This window comes from Desmodus rotundus, chromosome 3, assembly GCF_022682495.2.
Source record: "Desmodus rotundus isolate HL8 chromosome 3, HLdesRot8A.1, whole genome shotgun sequence".
NCBI lineage: Eukaryota > Metazoa > Chordata > Mammalia > Chiroptera > Phyllostomidae > Desmodus > Desmodus rotundus.
The window spans coordinates 151,841,266-151,862,788 of record NC_071389.1 but is presented as its reverse complement, the minus strand read 5'-3'; the positions used below and the strand labels follow the sequence as shown (position 1 = coordinate 151,862,788).

At 46.4% G+C, this 21,523-nt stretch overlaps 1 protein-coding gene across 1 annotated transcript; it reads right to left on the bottom strand.

The window, feature by feature from the left end:
- Window positions 1–10,141: 10,141 nt before the first annotated feature.
- On the bottom strand, window positions 10,142–21,000 carry KRT2 (keratin 2). Its single transcript, XM_024575589.4, has 10 exons — window positions 20,901–21,000; window positions 16,762–17,395; window positions 15,576–15,790; window positions 15,158–15,218; window positions 14,245–14,340; window positions 13,423–13,587; window positions 12,989–13,114; window positions 11,946–12,166; window positions 10,758–10,792; window positions 10,142–10,659 (listed from the first exon to the last, which is right to left on the bottom strand). Exons 2-10 carry the CDS (start codon window positions 17,359–17,361, stop codon window positions 10,214–10,216), a joined length of 1,965 nt encoding a protein of 654 aa, XP_024431357.2. The 5' UTR covers window positions 17,362–17,395; window positions 20,901–21,000; the 3' UTR covers window positions 10,142–10,213.
- Between the last annotated feature and the right edge of the window lie 523 nt (window positions 21,001–21,523).

The following is a 21,523-nucleotide window of genomic DNA, read 5'->3' as shown; positions in this document are numbered from 1 at the left end:
CAGCTTGACTGCCAAGCAGGGCTCAAGGACCTGACATTAATGATTTTAAAAATGGAGCTTTCCCAAAAAAGAGGCAACATAAGCAGCATTTTTACTCACCTTGTAAAGCTAAATAAAAATGACATGCCCTTCTGTCAGCAGGGATAACTGAGCAGGGAGAACAGTGAGTGAGCGTGTGAGCGTGTGTGTGTGTGTGTGTGTGTGTGTGTGTTGCAGGAGGGAGAACAGAGGTGAACAATATTCAGTCTATCTGGTCAGTGCATAGAAGTTACCAAACAGATTAATTTCCCATGAAGTTTATTGGAAAGTGTGGTGGGGAAGGGAGAGGACTGAGGCAGGGGTAGCGGCAGAAGCAGACAACTCTTTGAAAAAAGAAACACAAGACACAAGATCTTCTCCACAGAGAGGAGGGGCCCAAGGCTCTCCTGATGCCCTTCATAGCCCAGCAGGTCACAGTGGGCATTGATTTCAAACTGGACTCCATCCAAAGTGTGGTCCTGACACATATTTGCTTCTCTTCCACTTTTATCCTCATTGCTAGAGAAGGGGAGATGCGTGAACTCAGCCCCCTCTCACATTGCCTTCCACACTGGCTTTCTCAGGCACAGGCGTGGGGCCAGGCTGGCACACCCGCACCCACCAGGTCCCTGTAGGTCTTTCTCTCCCCTCCTCTTTTTGGCAGGAGCCTGAGACCTCAGCCTCTGTCTGTGGGCACTAGCTGTGTGTTCTTGAACAAGATGCTTCGTGCCTCGTGGCCCCATGGAGCAGATTGGAGTAGAAAGTTCCAAGGTTCCCTTTATGCTTAAGGTCCTACACTCACCTCCAGGTTGTCAGGACCCCCAGAAAGATGCCTGCACCCAGGTCTGTGAATCAGTGGGAGGTGGAGTCCTGGTGCCCCAGACTGGATCACATGGAGCTTTAGAAAATCAAATTGAAACAAGTTCTTGATAAACCACGGAGGTAGATTATCAAAATGACGACTGACACCGTGAAGTCAGACAACAGAGAACGAATAGGGATCATCACAAAGGGATATGTGCGTGCCTGTCCCTCAGGACCAAGATAGAGGAGAGCTTTTCATTCTGCACCACAGAAGGGGACAGCATGGAATAAGAGCGCTACAGGGGTACAGGTCATGCAGGGAAAATGTGGCTGACAGGCCTGTCACATGGAGACTGCATGTGAAGGGTTTCCATGGACCCCCAACCTTTGGATGTATGAAAAAAAAAGGAAGAAGAACTTGTTTGGACCCAGGAGCCTGTCTCCAAATTGCCAAAGAAAATAAAAGGTGAGGTTAGGGCCAGAGGGGGTGTGTTCTCTGTGAAACACTCAAGTTGACAGATGTCACAGGATCAAGGCCAAAGATTCAACTTTGCCCCTGAGGGGAAATCTACAGTCCTGGTTTCTTGTTGAACTTGACTCTGCATTTCCCTCACCAGAACCAGTGTCTCCAGAATGCCTAACCTGAGGCCTGGATCCTCAGGAGCTCCTGCTCGCCCCTAAAGACCTCACAGCCCTGGAGGCAGGCCACAAGACAAGGAGTGACTCTCTAAGACCACACAGCCAGTGTCTGCAGAGCAAGGCCAGGGCCCCAGACCCCCAGCCTCCTAGCCAAGGGACCCACTCTCCTTATCTCAGACAAGGAGAAGGGTGACTCCTGATAGGCCAGCAAAGGAGAGCTCCCCATTACTCGCCGTAGCTCACATTGTTGGCAACTTCTCCAGACAGTACCTGTGGGCCTGAAAACAACCATAAAAATCAATAAATCCTCTGACTGAGACTCCGAGTAGGATAATTTCCAGAAGAAGTATATCCTAGGTCTGATCCATAATTTGTAATTTAGTTTCACTCTGGAAAATACCTGGGTCCCAGAATCGCACCAGTTCCCACCTAGAGTAACAAGGACCCATGCTCCCACCACAGTGAGCTTGACACCCTTGTTTCCAGACTCCCACTCTGCTCCTCACTCCCTGGTGCCCTTGGCCTTCGAGTGTCTCTGCACCCTTTCCGCAGCCGGGGCTCAGTGCAGTCATGCTGGATTGGACAAAGCTAAGGAAAGCTATACCTTTTTCCTCTGCCTTTCTCAATGGAAGGGAAATTGCTCCACTTTTCCCTTTGGTCCAGAAGTCTAGAAAGATATTTGGACAAGTTAAGGACTCCAACACACAGGGCTAGGATCTATGCTAATTGTGTATACTCTGGACAAAGGCCCTGACTGGACACATGCCCAGTCACCACTGACAAAACTCAGGTATCGTTTCAAGAATAATGAGTGCGTTAATTAATTGTCCCATCACACAGGTAGGAATGCTGGTGCAGGGTCACTCCTGATGGACACTTGACCACTCTCTCCCCTCTGGGTCCCCCATCTGCTCCCCTTGCCCTCCAGCCACCTGTAGTAGGTGGCGATCTCCACGTCCAAGACCAGCTTGGCTCCCAGCAGGTCCTGGTACTCACACAGCAGCCAGGCTAGGTGCTCCTTTAACTGCTGCAGGGCAGCCTCCACTGCTGCCTGCTTGACCTAGGCATCTTTGAGGGCTGCCTCACCCTTCTGCTCTACCTCCAGGATGGTATCTTGAAGGGGAATGCTCTACCAAGAGCCAAAAGCGGGCAGTAAGGAAGGCACAGGAGACCAGGTACCTGCCTGTATGTGGCTGGGCTTCTCTCTTGCCCACCTTCATAATTTATTGTAGAAGGTGTGAGCATACAGAAAAGTAAGGAAAAAATCTATCATAACCTCACCCCTCAAAGGCTACCACCACCAAGTGGGTGCCCCACCTGGTTCTTGACATTGGCGATTTCTGCTCAGAGTCTGGATGGCTGGGTTCAGCTCACTGACCTTCATTTTAGTCCCTTTAAGGCCATCACCCTTTCTCCCGGCAGCGACCTGGAACTCCTGGTACTGGGACCAGGGAAAGACAAGCCTGAAAAGGTAGCACAGGGAAAGCCAACCCCAGGGCTCCTCGCCCCAGACCTCTAAGCCACCTGTCCAGGCTGGTCTTTGTGATTGAAACCAACCTACAGGGGAGACACATCCCTGTCGTCTAGGAATACATGGTCTAGCTGAGGGAACAAAACAAGGGCCAGCTGCCTGAAAATGTGCTTCCATAGACATGGGGTGGGAAGGCAATGGGGAGCATGTACAGATAAAAAGGAAGCTGGCCTGGTTGAAACACTGGCTGCCATGATATTTGGAATTAAAAGCTCACTACACTGATTAGAAAGCCACCTTGGTGTCTCTAAATGTGCCTGGGTCTGCAGAGTTGGGCTTCCTCCCCTAGCATAGGACTGATAAAAACCAGTAGGAAGACAGGCCAAGTCACAGCTGAAGAGATTAACAATGACAAAGTGAAGGGGGAAGGGGGACTGTGGGTTCCCAGGCAGAGGCAGAATATAATTGTGCAACACTCTCTATTATTTTTTTTGCCTTCATAGGTTTTTATTTTAGGAGAAACTCTTTTGATCATTAGGCAGGTGAAGTATCTTAACTAGGATACCAAATCCCAAACCATTTTAATTATTGATAAACTGGAATTCATCAACATTAAAACCTTTCACTCTTTGTAAGATGCCATTAAGAAAAATTAAAAAAAGAGTCTACAGCCATACCACCCTGAACGCACCCAATCTTGTCTGAAAAATAAAAAAGACAAGCCACACACTGGGAGAAAATATTCCCAATACATGTATTTGACAAAGGACTGTTAGAATGTATAAAGAACTCCTGCAATTCAATCAGTAAGCCACCCAATAAAAATCCATGCAAGATTTGAACAGACTTTCCCCAAAAGATGCACAAATGGCCAGTAAGCACAAGAAACAGTGTTGAACATCACTAGACATCAGAAAAAAACGTTACTACACCACAGTGAAATAACATATGCATCCGTTAGATGACAAAGACTGACAATGCCCATTGTTGGAGAGGAGGTGGAGCAACCAGAACTCTCCTATGTTGCCGCTGGAAATGGAAAGCCATACATTCACTCCACCCAGATGTGAGTGTTCTGGATAGCCTGGTAGGTGTATATTGAACTTATAACAAAATGCCAAGTTGCTTTCCAAAGTATCTGTACAATTTTGCATTTCCAACAGCAATGCCTGAGAGTTCCATTTGTTCCACATCCTCTCCCGCACTTGATGTTGTTTGTTTTAGACATTCTAACAGGTTGTAGTGGTATCTCATTGTGGCTGCGATTTGCACTTCCCTAATGACTAATGCTGTTGAGCATCTGTTCATGTGTTTACTTGCTGTCTCTGTCTCTCCTCTGAAGAAATGTCTGTTCAAATCTTTTTCACCTTTTTGTTTAATGTGTCCGTTTCCTTACTAGTGAGTTTTGAGAATTTTTTGTATATTCTAGATACAAGTCCTTTATCAAATATGTGTTGTGCAAATACTTTCTCCCAGGCTATGACTTGTTTTTTCATTCACTTTACAGTGTCTTTCACAGAGAAGTTTTCAATCTTGATAAAGATTAGTGTTCTAATCTTTTTCTCTTATTGCTCATGATTTGGGGTGTTGTATCTAAGCAATCTTTGTCTAACCCAAGATCACAAAGAATTTCTGTTATTGTTTCTTCCAGAATGTTTATAGTCTATTTCTGACTCTCTACTCCATTTCACTGATCTATGTATCTGTCCTTTAGCCAATACCATGCTATCTTGATTACTGTAAGTCTCCAAATCAAGTAGTGTGAGTCCTGTAACTGTTTAAAAAATATTATTTTGGTTAATCCAGGCACTTCGCATTTCCATGTACATTTGAATTTTTTTTATTGATTGATTGATTTTAGAGAGAGAGAGAAAGGGAGAGAGGAAAAAATAAACATCGATTTATTGTTGCACTTATTTATGCATTCATTGGTTGCTTCCTGTATGTGCCCTGACCCGAGACTGAACCTGCAATTTGGGTGTATTGAGTCGATGCTCTAAGCAACTGAACTGTCTGGCCATCCATGTACATTTTGAATAATCTTATCAATTTCTGCAAAAAAAAATCTTGCTGTAATTTTGATTGAAGTTTCATCAAACATATAGATTAATTCAGGAAGAATTAACATCTTAACAATGTGAGTCTTCCAATCCATGAACATGGTATACCTCTCCATCCACTTAGGGTTTTTTAAATTTCTTTCCTCACTTTTTTTTTTTTTTAGTTTTGTGCACATAGTTGATACACAAATTTTCACCTGTACATCTAAATATGCTGTGCTTTATTGGTGCTATTATAAATGATACTGCCTTTTAATTTTAATTTCCAACTTTTTTTGCTAGTTTGTAGCCTGTAACCTTGCTAAGTTAGTTTTAGTAGTTTTTGTGTAGAATCTTTGGGATCTCCTACATAGACAATCATACCATATATGAATAAAATCTGTTTGATTTCCTCCTTCCAATCTATGCATTTTTATTCCTTTTTCTTGCACTATTGCATTCATTAGGAATTCTAGCATGATGCCAAATAGGAGTAGTAACAGGAGGTGTCTTAGCCTGTTCCCAATTGTACAGGAAAAACATTAAGGCTGTTGGAAAGAAGAATGTGAATTTTGAATGAGGTCCCCAGGTGATTTTAATGCACCACTTCTACTCCCAGAGTAGCTCTTATACTAATAGCTATTCATAAATTTCTCATCCATCCCCTAACTGGAATGTAAGCTCCCTGTGGGATGCAGTGTCTTGTGAGTATTGGTACCTTCATAAAAGCCAAGTGCAGTACCTTGCCCACAGTCGTTGTCCAACAGACAATCACTGAACCAAAATGAAATGGAAGGAGAGGCTCTTCTCTACTTGCTAGATGGGGTGCTACGCTATTTGTGAATCATTTAATAAAGCCAGTAAGATCTTCAAATTTAAAAATTGAAATGAAATGAAATAGGATGAAAATAACACAGACCCTCAGGTGTTCACACCCACCCACACACTGTGTCTCTACGCCTCTTTCCTGACTCTGTGTCCCAAATCCCCATTTATCTGGGAGCCTTAACAAATGAGCCTACCCATCAGCACAGATAGGTCTTTTTTTCATCAGAGCCGGGGGGATACAGAGAGACATCTCATTCCATCTTCTTTAACTGATGCAGAAATCAGCCTTGGGAGAAGAAATGACTAGTACAAAGTCACACAATTCCCCCCAAGATGAAGATCAGCATTCAAGTCTCCCAACTCCCACAGCAAGGTTTCTCCACCTCACAGCAAGTAGAGGAAGCATGAGTGTTCCATTCAACCGGGCTTCCTGGAGGAGGTCAGCTGTCTCAGCACTCTCATTTAAGTCGATAGGGAAGATTTTGGTGAAGAGGAGCAAAGAGGCTCATTTGAATTCATCCTTGGACTCCCAGGCAGAGAAAGGGAGGGAACTATAAAAGGGAGTGTGTTCCAAATATTCTGCAACTTTATCAGAATGTAAATATTTAGCCCAGTTCTCTATGGATATAGAGCTTGTAAAGCCCTTCTGCTTGTGTCCATCTATTCTGTTTGAAGACCAGGACCTGACAAGTCAATCATCAGGTGGGAGGGGCATGACCCAGATTGTGGACTAGTCTCCTGGGACTCCTAGGAGGGAAAGGAGAATCTCTTCCTCAAGTTGGCCCCTCACTCCATTACCTGCTTATAGCCAGATTTCTTTCAGGCCTCAGGCCTATATTCCTGAGTTAATTTACAAGGCTAATTTTGCTTAGAACCCAGCATGAAAGTAACATGTGGCCCTGGCTGGTGTAGCTCAATGGATTGCGTACAGCCTGCGAACCAAAGGGTCGCTAGTTTGATTCCAGTCGGGACACATGCCTGGGTTGCAGACCAGGTCTCCAGTGGGGGCCACGTGAGAGGCAACCACACACTTATGTCTCTCTCTCTCTCTCTCTCTCTTTCTCCCTTCCTTCCCCTCTGTTTAAAAATAAATAAATAAAATCTTTTTTTTTAAAAAGTAACATGTGTCTGAATAGATATGAAAAGAAGGGTTGTGTTCCAGGTGGGGTAGGAGTGAGAAGCTATGAGCCATAGAAGACTCACAGCACTACTGTCTCAGGAATTAAGGTAGTTGGGAGTAAAAACTGCCACCTTACCTTCTTTCCCCTCCAAAAGTTACCAAACAGCTCACCATTCCCGAAGCCTTCAAACAGTGCATGAATAAGGGATGGAGGCCTGGTTCTATGCCTTACCTGTTTTCTAACCTAAATCAGAAGTTCAAATTCACTGACTGTGAGATCTCCCTTCCAGCCCTAAGTTTCTGGGACAGTAGTCCCTGTTTAAGTTCATGTTCGTGTTTGCATGGTATATGCGCCCTAAAACAGCCAGGACCCTTGCACTTCTTCCCAGCATATACCCTCACTACCCCCCAGACCTCTCCCACCTGACCAAGGGCCATTTTCTGAGCACCAGATCACCCTAGAATAGTCAGTCTCATGTCACCTTGCAGCCTGCAGCTTTCAGAGATCTACCTGTCGTCACCCTCAGACCTGGGGCTGGCTGGTCTGGAGACAGGTGAAACAACCTATTGTCTATTAATGCCTCCCCTTGTATTTCTCAAAGCCATCTCTACAACCTTTAAGAACAGGAAGAGGCTCTCAGACTCAATAGTGACCTCACCGAGGATTTGAAGCTAGAGTATAATGAAAGAGAAAAGAACCCCTCGGTATTTTTTTTTAAGATTTTATTTATTTTTTTTAAAGAGAGGGGAAGGGAAGGAGAAAGAGAGGGAGAGAAACATCAATGTGTGGTTACCTCTTATGAGCCCCCCACCAGGGACCTGGCCTGCAACCCAGGCATGTGCCCTGACTGGGAATCAAACCTGCAACCTTTTGGTTTGCAGGCCCATGCTCAATCCACTGAGCCACAACAGCCAGGAGGAACCCCTCAGTACTTTTTTTTCTGAGTTGTTTTAGACCATACTTGCTGTATCTGAACACTACATACTTGAAGCTTCACCTGACCCAACCTAAGCTACCAACTGCAATTTGTGCAACTCTGGCCAGTCTGATATCAACCTGAAGAGCTCATCCTGCCTGCCCGGCCATCCCTGACCTCCCGGGAGGTCCAGGTCAGGTGACAAGGCCTTTTGGTGGAAAGGGACTGAAATCATCTTCACACTTACAAGAGAAGGCCGCCCTGCCCAGGATGTCCAGGAGTGGGAGTTTACAGAGGGTTGCTGGAAGAAGGGAGAAAAGAATGATCCATTATCTGCTGAATTTGGGGGAGGACTTCTCTGATGGAAGGGGAAATGTTCTGTGTAAATAGCATTCTCTTATTTTGGAGGCCATTTTATAGTTCCAGAGACTTCCCCAGATATTCTCCTTCAGCCTTGTTGAGAACTCCACATGGGGACATAGGACTGTAGGGTGTCATGGGCACTCTAGGTCATAGACAGCCCATGACCTAGGTCAGACTGAGGGAATTCTGCCCTGGAAGCTCAGAACTGCAGGCAATCTGGATGGGAGCTCAGGGGGCTCAGCTCATTTGCTCTGAGGAGAAGGCGCCTCAGAGCAGAGCTTTTCTCAGATAGGGCAGGAGTGGGGTGGAGTCTGTGGGAAATGCTTGTTAAGAAGAATGGCTTTTTCTGGAAAAGAGAATTTTCCACAAATCCCCCTGTCAACTTCCTGTAAATATTACAGTCCCCATGTCTGGCAAATACTTTTTGAGAACATCACACTGTGGAGAGCAGGACCAATAAAGTGGTATTGGTCCAGTCAAGATAGCATAAAGTATATAAAATAAAATGGAGTCACCCATGTCAACCAAGGTGACTACCAGTCAACCATGACACTTTGGTTCAAGAGGGAAACTACCTAAGTCATGTTAGACACATCTGGCAAGGAGACACTTAAAATATATGTACATGTGACTAGAACAGCCATGTCTGCAAAGCAAGACACCCATAAATAGGCTCCTAGGGAAATTGCCCACTTGCCATTAGGGGTGCCAAGACACTTATCAAGAGACCAGTAGGGTGGAATACACCACTCTCAAGAGTGTAACTGAGGCAGGCTCCAAACTACGGCTGAGACAGCTGAGCTCCACACACCAGAGTGCTGCTCCACGCCACACTGATCTTCCTTGGCATCAGCTGCCAGAGGCTCTGCCCTGCTGGACTGAGGATTTCATTTGCACTGCTGCCCACCTGGCTCTGGAGATGCTTCCTTGTAAGACACTGATGGCTCCCTTGCTCACTGTGCTGGCTCTCACACCTGCAGACTAAGACTCTGGGACTCAGGTTCGCTATTCCCCAATTCTCTTCTGTAATATTATTACTAATTGTTTCTGAGTGATTAGTATTGTTATTAGGTTAGTATAAATTTGAATTAAATCTGTATTAATGAAGGTTAAGTAAACCTGCATTCATAAAATCCTAGTGAATAGCATAGTTACCTGTGTTGGCTCCCTGTTATTTCTCAGTGCCAATGTCACCTGTAGAATTGGTCATACAGGCTACTCAGTGTTTTTGGTTCTTCACGCCCAGATCAGATGATCTGAGCAGGGACTGAAGGCTGGCTTATAAAGGAAAGGCTATAATTCAAACATTTGTTCATGACACATATGCATCCCTTGACTCAGGGCTAGCCCCTCTTCATTACTGTTCTTAAAGAATTCCAGAGGAGGGAAAAAAAAATCATTGGCTCCTCCCAGCTACCCTGCCCCAGGGCAACATGTTTCTCCTTCAAGAATCCTCTCTCACCCTTTCCAAATCTCTCCATTTTCTGGTGTCTTAAGTTAGACAGCAACGAGTAACAGCCCCTGGGTACCCACTTCTGCCAAGGCTTGACATGAAACACACATCACATGCTATGAATTGCAAATGAAGTTTATTGTGCAGACACCAAGACCACAGAACTTTAGATTCAGAGCCAGCAAAACAGGCTATATACACAGAAACTTGTTTCCCTGGGGGCACTGCCAGGGGAAAGGCACAGGCTTTGAAACGGGGTCCTCAACAGAATATTTGTGGGGGGAGGACCACCAAATGGGCAATGCAAGGGGTGGTCAGGAATGGGGGCATGGCTGGAAGCACAAACCTAGGCAATGCAGATTCTTCCCCAGGGGACAGAGGGTATCAGTGGCTTCAACTAATTTGTTTGGAGAGGAGATATTTCAAAAATTCTATGTAGGCATCCCTTTCCTCCAAAACGCTATCAGAGGTGGATGACAAGGTTTGATTTGCTGTCAATTAGATGTACAAAGACAGGCCTCTACATTCTGGAGTGGGAGAATCAGGAGCAGAACTCCTTCTTTATCTAAAAGAGAAGCTTACGTTGGAACTATAACTTTCACTGGAGCCACCCTTCTCAGAGCTAAAACCTCCCCCTCCTGTTTTAGTACCACCTCCAGAGCCATATCCCCCTCCAGAGCCTCCTCTAGAGCCTCCTCTAGAGCTTCCTCTAGAGCCTCCTCCAGAACCTCCTCCAGAGCCTCCTCCAGAGCCATATCCTCCTCCGGAACCATAGCCTCCTCCAGAGCCAGCGCCTCCTCTGGAGCTGCCGCCAGAGCCATAGCCCCCTCCACCGCCACTTCTGGAGCTCGACCTTCTGCCTCCAGAGCCGAAACTGCTGCTTCCAGAGCCATATCCACCTCCTCCTCCTCCTCCTCCTCCAGAACCAGATCCTCTACCTCCAGAACCAAAGCCTCCAGAGCCGGACTTGGATGCCACGTTTGAAGAAATAGTGCTGCTTGTCACAGCTGTAGAGAGAGACGGTGATACCATAGAAAGTTCTGACTGCCTCAGCCTGCCTCCACCCAACACACCACCCAGAGGGCAGGACCACACCCCCACTTACACACAGTCACGTTGCTGCTGAGGTCTCCAGACATCCTGTAAGGGAGAGGGAGGAAAGGCAGAGCATAGAGGTTCTACATACATGTTGTCTTACAAGTGCCACCTACAAGTGTACAGGTTAGCCTCTAACATCAGACACCAGAGCCCTACAGAGAGTCCACTCTCTTCTGCACTGCCAGATCACAGAGATGGGACCAGCCCCTCGTTTCCACACTGCCTGGCATCCCAATCCATCTATCTTTTTTGCTCTCATAAAAATAATCAGAAGGCAAATTCACTTTTGACTTGGCACCCTGGTTTTATATTTAAATCCAACTTGGGGAATCTAATATTCAGAATCCAAGCCACACCAGAAATTTTGAAATGAGGCTGTACTGCATGAACATTTAGCTCAGAAAGAACTGCAGCTATGTACAGCCTCCCTGCCCCACCCTCGTCTGAACTCTTTCCCACTGCCTATTGCAAGCTGGGGAATATGAAGCTTGGCCTCACAGACAAGCACAGAGCAACAGCCTGAGCCAGCAGCTCCCTCCCTGTCATACTGGCTTGCTGATGGCCCGGGGCAGCTTTCCCCTTCCAGTTGCTTATAGCCAGATTAAATCACTGGGGATGTTAATGACACTGACAAAGTTTTCCCACTCCCTTTGGGCAAAAAGGTTCCCTTTGGGGGAGTTAGCAAATGGTTCTGTTTATGCCTCCAGAAACCTGCAAAAAATTAGGTCTGGCTCCTGCTCTGGGTGAGCACACCCCAGCCAGTCAGCACACCCCAACCCATCATCTCCCTATTCCAGGTCACAACATGGAGGCCGAAGAGACCACATGCCCCACAGACCCAGAAAGCAAGGTTTCAAAGTGTCTAGGACTAACCTGCTTTCATAACATTTCGTTTGGGGGGGTGTCTTTTGTTGTTGTTTGTTTGTTTGTTTTTTCAGAAAAGACCACAATTAACTTATTGCTGAGCTTAATTTAACTTACTCTGCCTTATTAGTCATTCCATATCAATTAATCTACCACTGTACAATAATGCGTTATGTCCTGACTCTCTGCTCGGTGGACGTAGTGACATCGGCTCTCAGCCATCAGAAGGCCCAGCTCCACCCCTGTTTTCCCTGCCTTTGCCTCCAGCCCTGGTTCTAAGAGAGAAGGGAGGGTGAACCCAGGTCCCTTCTGCCCTCCCAGTACCCCTCACCTGCACTCCTCTCCCTCCAACAGCTTCCTATAGGTGGCGATCTCCACGTCCAGGGCCAGCTTGGTGTTCATGAGGTCCTGGTAGTCCTTCAGGAGCCGGGCCAGCTCCTCCCGGGCCTGCTGTAGGGCCTCCTCCAGCTCATTGAGCTTGTTCTTGGCATCTTTGATGGCATGCTCTCCCCTCTGCTCAGCATCCGCAATGGAGTCTTGCACATTCTTACACTAGAAGGGAAGGAGAAAAGCTTTCTGTTTATACAGAGACAGGAGTCTGCCTGGCAGAGAGGGAACAGAGGTGTTTAGGGTGTGGCAAGCCAGAATCACTGGCCCTGGAAGTGTCAGGTTCCCCCGGAGTTAACACAAGCTGCAAACAACTGTGCTAAGACTTGTTGCTGTCTCTGGGGCATTGTCTTCCCAAGTCGCCTTTGACTGGACTCTCATGATTTCCCCATACAGACCTTTGACCCTCATGACACAGGGCCAGAATCATTATCCCATTTTATAGTTGCAAATGGAAACATGAGGTAGACTGCTTCACAAATTCTGTTGTTTATGGAGTAGATTCTGTGTCCCACATCCTCTCTTTCAAAACTAATGCCCAGCCCTATGCTGATTCCCTGCAGCACTCACTGCCTCTCTCCGTCATGCAGCCGGCTGTGCTCAGGGCTGTGCCACAGTGGGACACTGGGGCTGCAACCCATGACAAGTCCAATGACCACTGCTTTATTTATTTTTCCCTTTCACTGGTGTAAGCAATCAAAAAGTGGACACAATTCTTTCCCTGTACTACTCCTTGCTTAGAATATCTCTTAGACCACTCTAAAAATTATTACAAGCCTTAAATTATGTTAAACTCAAGACATTTGGGATCAATATACACTAGATTAGAACATCTCAGTTTCTCTCTCTCTCTCTCTCCTCTCCTCTCTCTCTCTCTCTCTCACTCACACACACACACATTTGCACACATCTATATACAGCCTCCTACCCCACCCCAAGCCCTGCTCAACCAGTGGAGCTGTACCAGTCCTCAGGGCCACGCCCCACCTGCTTCTTCACATGATCTATCTCCCCTTTCAGCCTCTGGATCATGCGGTTCAGCTCATGGATCTCCATCTTGATCTCTTTCATGCTGTCTCCGTGTTTCCCAGCAGTGATCTGGAGCTCCTCATACTGTATGGGAAGAGAAAAACAGTTGCAGCTAGGGGGAAGCTTGGCTTAAAGCAGGGAAAGTCTGGTACTGGTCCAGGGAGCATCAGCCAAGCTGGATATCATGACTGCATTCATGGGAGGTGGGAACCATCTCATACCCCCCGGAAAGACCCAGTGCCAATCCTGACTGAGGGCATTCAGGGTTCGGTGGACACACTTTCTGGGGAATGATGCCTAACTTCCATTAGATAAAAACAATGACAAACTTATTGTACAGTTTCTGGCTGGTTAGAAGCAGCTGTGGCTCTTCCTGAGGTCCTAGTACTTGCCTTGCTCTGGTACAGGGCCTCGGCCTCAGCCTTGCTCCTAAAAGCGATCTCCTCATACTGGGACTGGACCTCAGCGATGATGCTGTCCAGGTCCACATTGCGGTTATTGTCCATGGACAGGATGACGTTGGTGTCGGTGATAGTCTGGTGCGTCTGGGACAGCTCCTGCAACACATGGGAGTTCCGGCCATGGCTTCCTTGTCCAGTGAGAAGGTAGCCCCTCCCTGGTGTTCAGGAACCACACAGAGTCTCAGACTCAGCGTGCACTGCATAGAATTTAAAGTTCTATAACCATCATTCCTAGGCCCCGGCCAAGGTTGTCCTGAGAATTGTGGGAGAAGGCTCTGTATTTCTGAGCCTCCTAGTTAACAGCCTTCATCATTTATGCAGTTTTGATTAATGCCCCCAGAAAGAAGCTGATTGATGGCAAATGCCTTAAAATATACTTATTGTTGCACAAGTCAGGAATGTGCATTTAGGCAGGGAGCAGATAAGTATATTACATCTGACCTCCAAAGTATATTGGACATAGAGATAGGAACAGGACAGATCGCTTCTTAAAGGGAGTAGGACATATGGGGACTGGAGTAAGGGAAAGTTGTCCTAGTGTTTCCTGAGCCTTGCTTCCTGTGACGTCAGAGGAGAAAGTTGCTCTCCTCCGAGACCTACACCATAGAAGCTCCCTAGTGGCCTGGAATGATGGCAATTTGAAGTCAGCCTGTCCATACACCCCACCTATACCACATTTTTGCCAATTGGGAAGGACTTTCCTTTGGTGGGAAGGGTGGGAAGAAGGGTTCTATACAAGAGCAATCTCCTTACCGCATCAAAGAGGGCTTTCATGAACTCAAGCTCCTGGTTCAGCACTTCTACCTTGGATTGCAGCTCCACCTTGGCCATGTAGGTATTGTCCACATCCTGTGAGAAAGGTAAGCAGCCTCTGGTGAAACTCATGACCCCCACTTATTCACCCCCTTTCTGAGTATGGGCCCCATCCTCTCTACACTCCATTCCACCCAGTCCCTGTTAGCTGCTCTCCAATATCCCAGGCACCTCCAGATGAGCCATGTCCTCATGGGACCTCACCGGGCATGGAGTACACTCTGCGCCTTTCCTGGGGGTTCTATGCCCACATTCACTGCTCATGCACTTCAACACCAACAGAGCTCTGAATGGACCAAGCTTTGTCAACCATTCCCTCCTTCTTGCTTGATACATTATGGGACATAGTGGCCTCTGTGGTTTTTAACAGTCCTCCACTCTCGCATCCTATCTGTCCATCCCAATCTCTCCTGAGTTTCTTTGGATTTTATATTAAAGTCTCTGTAGGAACCAGCTGAAAACCCACACTTTTGCTTTCTAGCTCAAACCTTCGTCAGCACAACCAACAGCTTCTTTCAGCAGGCATTCTAAGAGAAGTCCCATTCCTTTCTCAACTTGTTAGAAGAATTAAGTGTTGTTTTTGTTTTTATCTTTCATAATCCAGTATAGGTTTTAATAGATTACTGATGGGAAAGGCTCTAGAAAATTGCACAATATCTTTGAAAATTGTCTCCAGAAGCTTGAACTGCAGAAACACTTTTGTTTCCAAGAGAATCAGCGGTAGACATGCCTCACCCCTTTCCCTGGCCACTGGTCTTTTCACTCAGAGCCGTTCTCCAGCCTGTCTGTTTGGATACCACAGGCTTCTGAAGCACCCTCATCCCCAGCCCAGCCATGACATTTGCTTGCTCACCTTTTTAAGCGTCACAAAATCATTCTCAGCAGCTGTGCGCTTGTTTATTTCATCCTCATACCTGTTGGGACCCAAAACACATAGTGTTAGATTAGTTCTATTTTGTTTACTTTTTTCTTTTCCTTTTCCTGGTAGATTCACCAAAATTACCCTATTCTCATGGAATATTAAGCACTTTTTAATGGTCTAAAATGAAGTCATGATATCCTAAATGAGCATGATTTCTAATAAATTAACTCTCAAACATGTAAAACAGATTTCTAAAGCCCTGACTATCTTCCTCACAAATTATCAACAAAGATCCCGATGCTTCTCCCCTTTATCACCACAAATGCAAGTAAGAGATGAGTGACTTTCTGGGGGAATAAGCAGGTGGCTCAGATCAATATCTCCACTCAATATTTTCTCTGCCACCTACTTCTTCTTATATTCCTCAACGAGATCCTGCATGTTGTTCAGCTCTGAATCTTGTGATGTCCTTTCTGCAGAGAGCGAATCCACATATTTCTTCAGTTGGCCAATGTACGCTTGAAAGATGGGGTCCAGGTTGGTGGAACGGGTGCTGACATTCATTTGCTGCAGCAGCTCCCATTTGGTCTGCAACACCTGGTTCTGCTGTTCCAGGAACCGCACCTGCCATGACCAGAAGAATAGGACATGAGCTCTGGATTGCCCGGCTTCGGGAGCTAGAGGAGTCTACATGACTTCATCCTCCTGAGCTGGATGACAGATCATGCCAGATCATGCCGGACAGAGCATAAGCTCCCTGCCTCCACACTGGGAAGGTTCTACAGACTCCTAATATTACACCCAGCATTCTCCATGCACAGCAACCTTTTTCCTACTTCACCATCCACTAGTTTGTTTGCAGTTGCTCCCAAGACTCCAGGCCATTTCCTCCCCATCCCAGGTGAATTCTCGGCAAAGGTCCCATAAATGCTGGGGAAAACCAAAGGCAAGCCTCCACTGGCACTGCTCCTAAGGATGATGAATGTGAGAGCATTGGAAGGCAGGGCTCCTCAGCCTGGTTTTTAGGAGCCTTGTAAATTCCCTAGACAGGTTCAACAGCCTTGAAATAGAAGAAAACCCTATAACACACCAAAGTGACACCAATAAAGATTTTATGGGTCACAAAACTGAGAATGTTTTTCTTCAAGGCAGGAATTTCATTCATCCCCAAGCAGATATTTCAGATTCAGCTCCCCAGAATTTAATAAAGTAAAAACTGCTAGGGAAGGGGAGAGGATCTCAGAAGAAAATGTCTCAGCAATTCGTTCCAAAACCTGCTGTCACATGGCCTGACCCAGTCCGTCCATTATTTATCTGTATCACTTTTCTTACGATTTTTCAGAGTTTTCCATAAATATTATTTATTTAAGCAGAAACAACAAAGCCAAGGGCACAAATAACTCCTAACTGTGACTGTTGTGGAAGATGCAGCCCACGAAGCCAGCACCTTTCCCACTTGGATATCGCTAATAATCCAGGCTTACGTGACTGCACTGATGGCTCTAAAACAGACAAATCTCTGACATTTGCTTTTCAATTAGCACTGGAAGTAGGGCATCCTAAGCTTCAGATGGAGCCAGCTTCTCATGACTCACCTTGTCAATGAAGGAAGCAAATTTGTTGTTGAGAGTTTTGATCTGCTCCCGCTCCTGGGCCTTCACATTCTGGATCTCGGGGTCAACTTTCACATTGAGAGGCTGCAGGAGGCTCTGGTTGACGGAGACTTCATGGATGCCTCCACCAGGGAATCCTCCAGGCCCGAAGCCACCGGGACCCCCAGAACCTCCAAAGCCACCACCGCCTCCCAAGCGGCCTCCACCAAAGCCGCCTCCTCCAAAACCGCCGCCTCCGAAGCCACTGCCACCTCCGAAGCCACCTCCAAAGCCACTGCCACCTCCGAAGCCACCTCCAAAGCCACCTCCTCTGCCACCAAATCCACCACCGGAGCCAAAGCTTCCACCTCCTCCGGCCACACTAATGGAGATGCTCTTGGTTCCTCCAAGGCCAACAAGGCTCCGACTGCCAAAGCCGCCTCCACCACCGCCACCACCACCACCATGGCGGCTCAAGCAGGAGAAGCTGGCACCTGATCTCCGGCTCCCACCAGAGACCACAGCCGAGCCACTGCTAAAGCTCCGGAATCCTCCTCCACCTCCTCCTGCTCTTCGAGGTTTGCATGTGATCTGACAACTCATGATGCCTTTGCCCAGCAAGGAAAGTTGAAGGTTCCTGAGAAGAGTTAAAGGCCGGAGACTCAACTCTGCTCTTGGGAGACTGTCAGGGTCCCCTTTTATACTCCACCTAGGTGTTGGTGTGTATGGGTGTGGGCCCACTTATGCATGGGTTTGGTCTGCCTGGAAGCTATTCCTGGTGTGTGATTATCAAGGCAATAGCCATTAAAAATCTATAACCTGCCCTATCCCAGAACTTGCTTTGATTGCAAACTTCTCCTGCTTATCTGGGCATCTGTCATGCAATTTGATTTTTGTAAAATCATCAAAAGAGGAGATCAGAATGTGTGTTTCTCAATCTGAAAAGGACCTTCTACAGAATGCTGCTCCCTGTCCTGGACTAACCCAAAGGAGGCCAGTGCAGGCTCGTTGCCACAGCCCAGCTGGTACCAGACGACAGGTGTAGAGACTGTGGGAGCCCCTCAATACCAGCCTTAGAGTTCCCCTTGCTTTTCCTTCTGCCCCAGGAAGAGTTTTAACAAGTGCCTTTGCATGTGATGTGGGGAAACAGGCATCCTCTTACAGAAAGAAGTTGACCTAGGATACTGCAGAAGAGTTGTCATTCTTCAGAATACCTTAAATCTTTCTTCCCTGTGATACAGCAGGAATGCACAATAGCCAGGCATTGATAAGAAGAGAATTTTCTTTCCTGTAACCAGAAGTTTTTATAACCATCAACTCTGTCATTTTTCTACATGAAAACCAGAAATTGAGGGGCTTAAGGAAAGTTCCTCCTCTGGGTCTATCTCACTCTGTGCTCCCAATAAAAGTGTGCAATCAAAGGCTTTCCACAACTCCATGATCCAAGTGTACTTTGATTTAGTCAGTCAGTAGTCACAATTTGGCAGTGATTCTGGTAAGCAATTAGGAAGCTGGGCTCTTGGATGATACCCAGGGTTGGATGAATATCAGAAGACCCACCAAGTCACCAAATGCACACAGCACCCACATCTAAATTCAAGCACAGCCCTTCCTTTGTCCATGTGGCCAAATACTAGGAGAGGCACTATGGAGTATTCAAATTAAATTTAAAGTCAGAAATTCTGGGTTTGAGTCCCAATTTTGCATTTCACTGTCTCTGTGATGAATTAAACTCAACCCCATATTGTTAGCTATAAAAAGGGAAATTCATCTGAAATGTTCTGAAAACTATGATACACAATATCAATGTTAGGTATTATTGTTATTTGGGGTGAAGCAAAGATATCTCCTTTTCTTTTCATGTGCTATGGGCATGAACTCCACATAGTCGCCTAAGTTACTGAACCAAGATTACTCAGATCCTAGTTCAGAGTTAGCACACATTCAAGTAAAAAACATAAGCTTCAAGCTTAAGTCCCAGTTTCATTGTATTTTAGTTAAATGACCTTAGATAATTCACAATGCTTTTTGAGCTTCAGTTCCCTCATCTATGGAAAGTGACTAACAAGAAGAATGTAGCTATTGTAAAAACAGACAAGGCGATAAACACATGTGCTAAGTTACTAACAGAAATTCAGTAAGCACTAGTTACCTTCTTGCACCACCTCCCCCAAGTCTCCAGCCCTATGTCTTAACTAAGTGGCAATGAAGGTAAAGAACAGGGTGCTAGTTATTCAAGAAGTTTGATATGCAATAAGAGAATGCTGAAAGAAGCAAATCTGTGTGTCTCCTTTATTTATTTTCCCCAGTTGAGCTTATATAATTGTACGTATGCAAATACATCATAAAGCTAAAAACTTTGGAGAGATGCAAAGTTAAATGTGTCATTATCTATGGCTATCTGAACTACGCCCTGATTGTCCATCATTCCATCATGACTGTGCTGAGGCCATGCCAGCTTTGGCAGGGGGAGGGGGGGAGTGGGGATCTTAGTCTGTGACAGAAAGGAACAAACATTTATTAAGCCTCTGCTGTGTACCAAGCTTGTGCCAGGCATATAGTCTGCATGTTTTAGTGCTTTATAATTCTGCTTTCACACCAGGTCTCCCTCCCTTTCCAGTCTCTTTGCTGAGTACCTTCCCTCTCTAGATCCATTTGCCAGTTCTTGAAAGTCAAGTTGAAGAGGCAGAGTCCTCCTCTCTTGAAATGTGGATGGTGGAAGAATGCAATGAATGAATATTATATAACATTTTACTTCCATTTTTTTAAACTTTACGTCTTACATAATGTCAATGTGCTTAGGTACATAACGAGTTCTGTGTTCTTTAAGAAAGTGAAATGGGTACTAAGATGCTTGGGTCCGACTGTGTTTTGCAGCTGACCTCCACTACGGTCCTCGCTTTCTCCATCTATGAAATGGGAACCTTTATCCTAAATCCCCACTGTCCCACAAGGACAATTGACCTATTGGTGTAGTGAGCTTTCACTTTGCTGTCTCTGAGAGCAGAACAGCAATCCTGTAGGAAAAATCCTTCTTTTTTAAAAGTTTTTATTTATTTATTTTTAGAGAGAGGGGGAGGGAAAGAGGAAGAGAGGGAGAGCAACATCAATGTGTGGTTGCCTCTCACCAGTCCCCCACCGGAGACCTGACCAGCAACCGGGCCGGCAGCCCAGCCAGCAACCCAGGCATGTGCCCTGACTGGGTTTCAAACCAGTGACCATTTGGTTCATAGGCCTGCACTCGATCCACTGAGCCACACCAGCCAGTGCAAAATCCTTCTTTTAAGAAGCTGCCGGCAAGCCCAGGCTACTGAATGCTTCTCCTCATAGATTTTCAAAAGCACGTCCCTTGACCAGAGGAGCAGAAAAGCAAGCTCCCAGTGTGAAGCAGAGTGGGGGTGAAGTATTTAGCCAGTGGGAAATAAATGTGGATACCAACACCGGATCCCCCAGGTAGGAATTACTCTCCCCCTCCCATTTACTCCCATGGCAGCGTGTGTACCTCGCTTACAACCCCTCACAGCTTTCCTTGTGTCACGATGAGTCACGTCTCTAGACTTCTGCCAGGCAGAGCCAGTGTCATATTTCTCTTTACCCTAAACCTCTGTTCGTCAACCCAGAGCAGTCACTCAGGGAATAAGCCTACAATCCAAAAATCATTTCTAAGATTTTGGGTTTGGAATAGCAGCTTTTTCGTGACATGGAAATGTGACGTTAACAAACCTTCACAGTCTGCCATGTACCTCTTCCCTACAGATCTCACCTGGACATCGTCTCAGGGTTCTGTCCCACCTCCCCCAGCCCCTATCGGGGCTTCTCTCCACAGGCTAGTGAAATGAACCTCTCCTTTACAAAGAACTCAAAGCATCAGCGGAACAGAGCTGCTGAGCCCTCAAGGTACCTGTTCACACGGCCCCAGAATGGAAACTGAATGTTTAGATTTCAAATAGAAAACAAAACAAACCACAAACCCTTTTCCTCCAGCCCCTGCTGCTGAGTTCAGGCTGCTCAAGGGGCCAACACCCACAGCATCCAATGACACCAAGAAAGAAGCTCAGAAAGCAGAGAAATGACCAGCAATGGGCTGGAAATCAGCTGTCCGCAGGCAGGCCTGCAGCAGAAAATTCTCGAGGTAGCTGTACCTGGTCCCTGCGCTGCCTGCTAAGCCCAGTGCTTTCCATCAGAACTGCTCCTGCAGCTCTAAGGGAAGGTAGGACAGGAACTTCCAGGCTCCCAACAGGAGTCACTTGCTCAATATCTCCTCCAGGGCATTTCTTTGTAAGTAATATGTTAAAACTGCTCACTCATCTATAGTCCCAGTCCCTGACCCAGTTCTCCATTGCAGCCCTGGGCCTCCCTTCCTTTCTTACCTAACATGTTCTTTTTAGTTTGTTTGTTTTTTTCACACTACCTCTTTACTTACCATCAACCCCATGGCTACCAATTTTAGCATGCGCTGGGCAAACTGGTTTTAACTGAGAAGCCAGGCTTATGGGCAGCCAGGCCCACTTACCCTATGAAAAGGCCAACAGTCCGCTGTGCAGAAGTCCATTTTGGAATGCAGAGACTCCCAAGCTCATCAGGAAAGCAGGATGTGCCCACTGCTCGAAGCAAGGCAGACTCCAGCATCAGAGGAGGAATGAGAGCAGGGACTCTGCCCAGGACACAGCAGGGGATCATCACATTTTGATTGAACTAATAAGTGGTCATATTTATACCACTTATGCCTTCCTCGCAGTTCAGAGATTCCTCCAAGTCTCCCCAT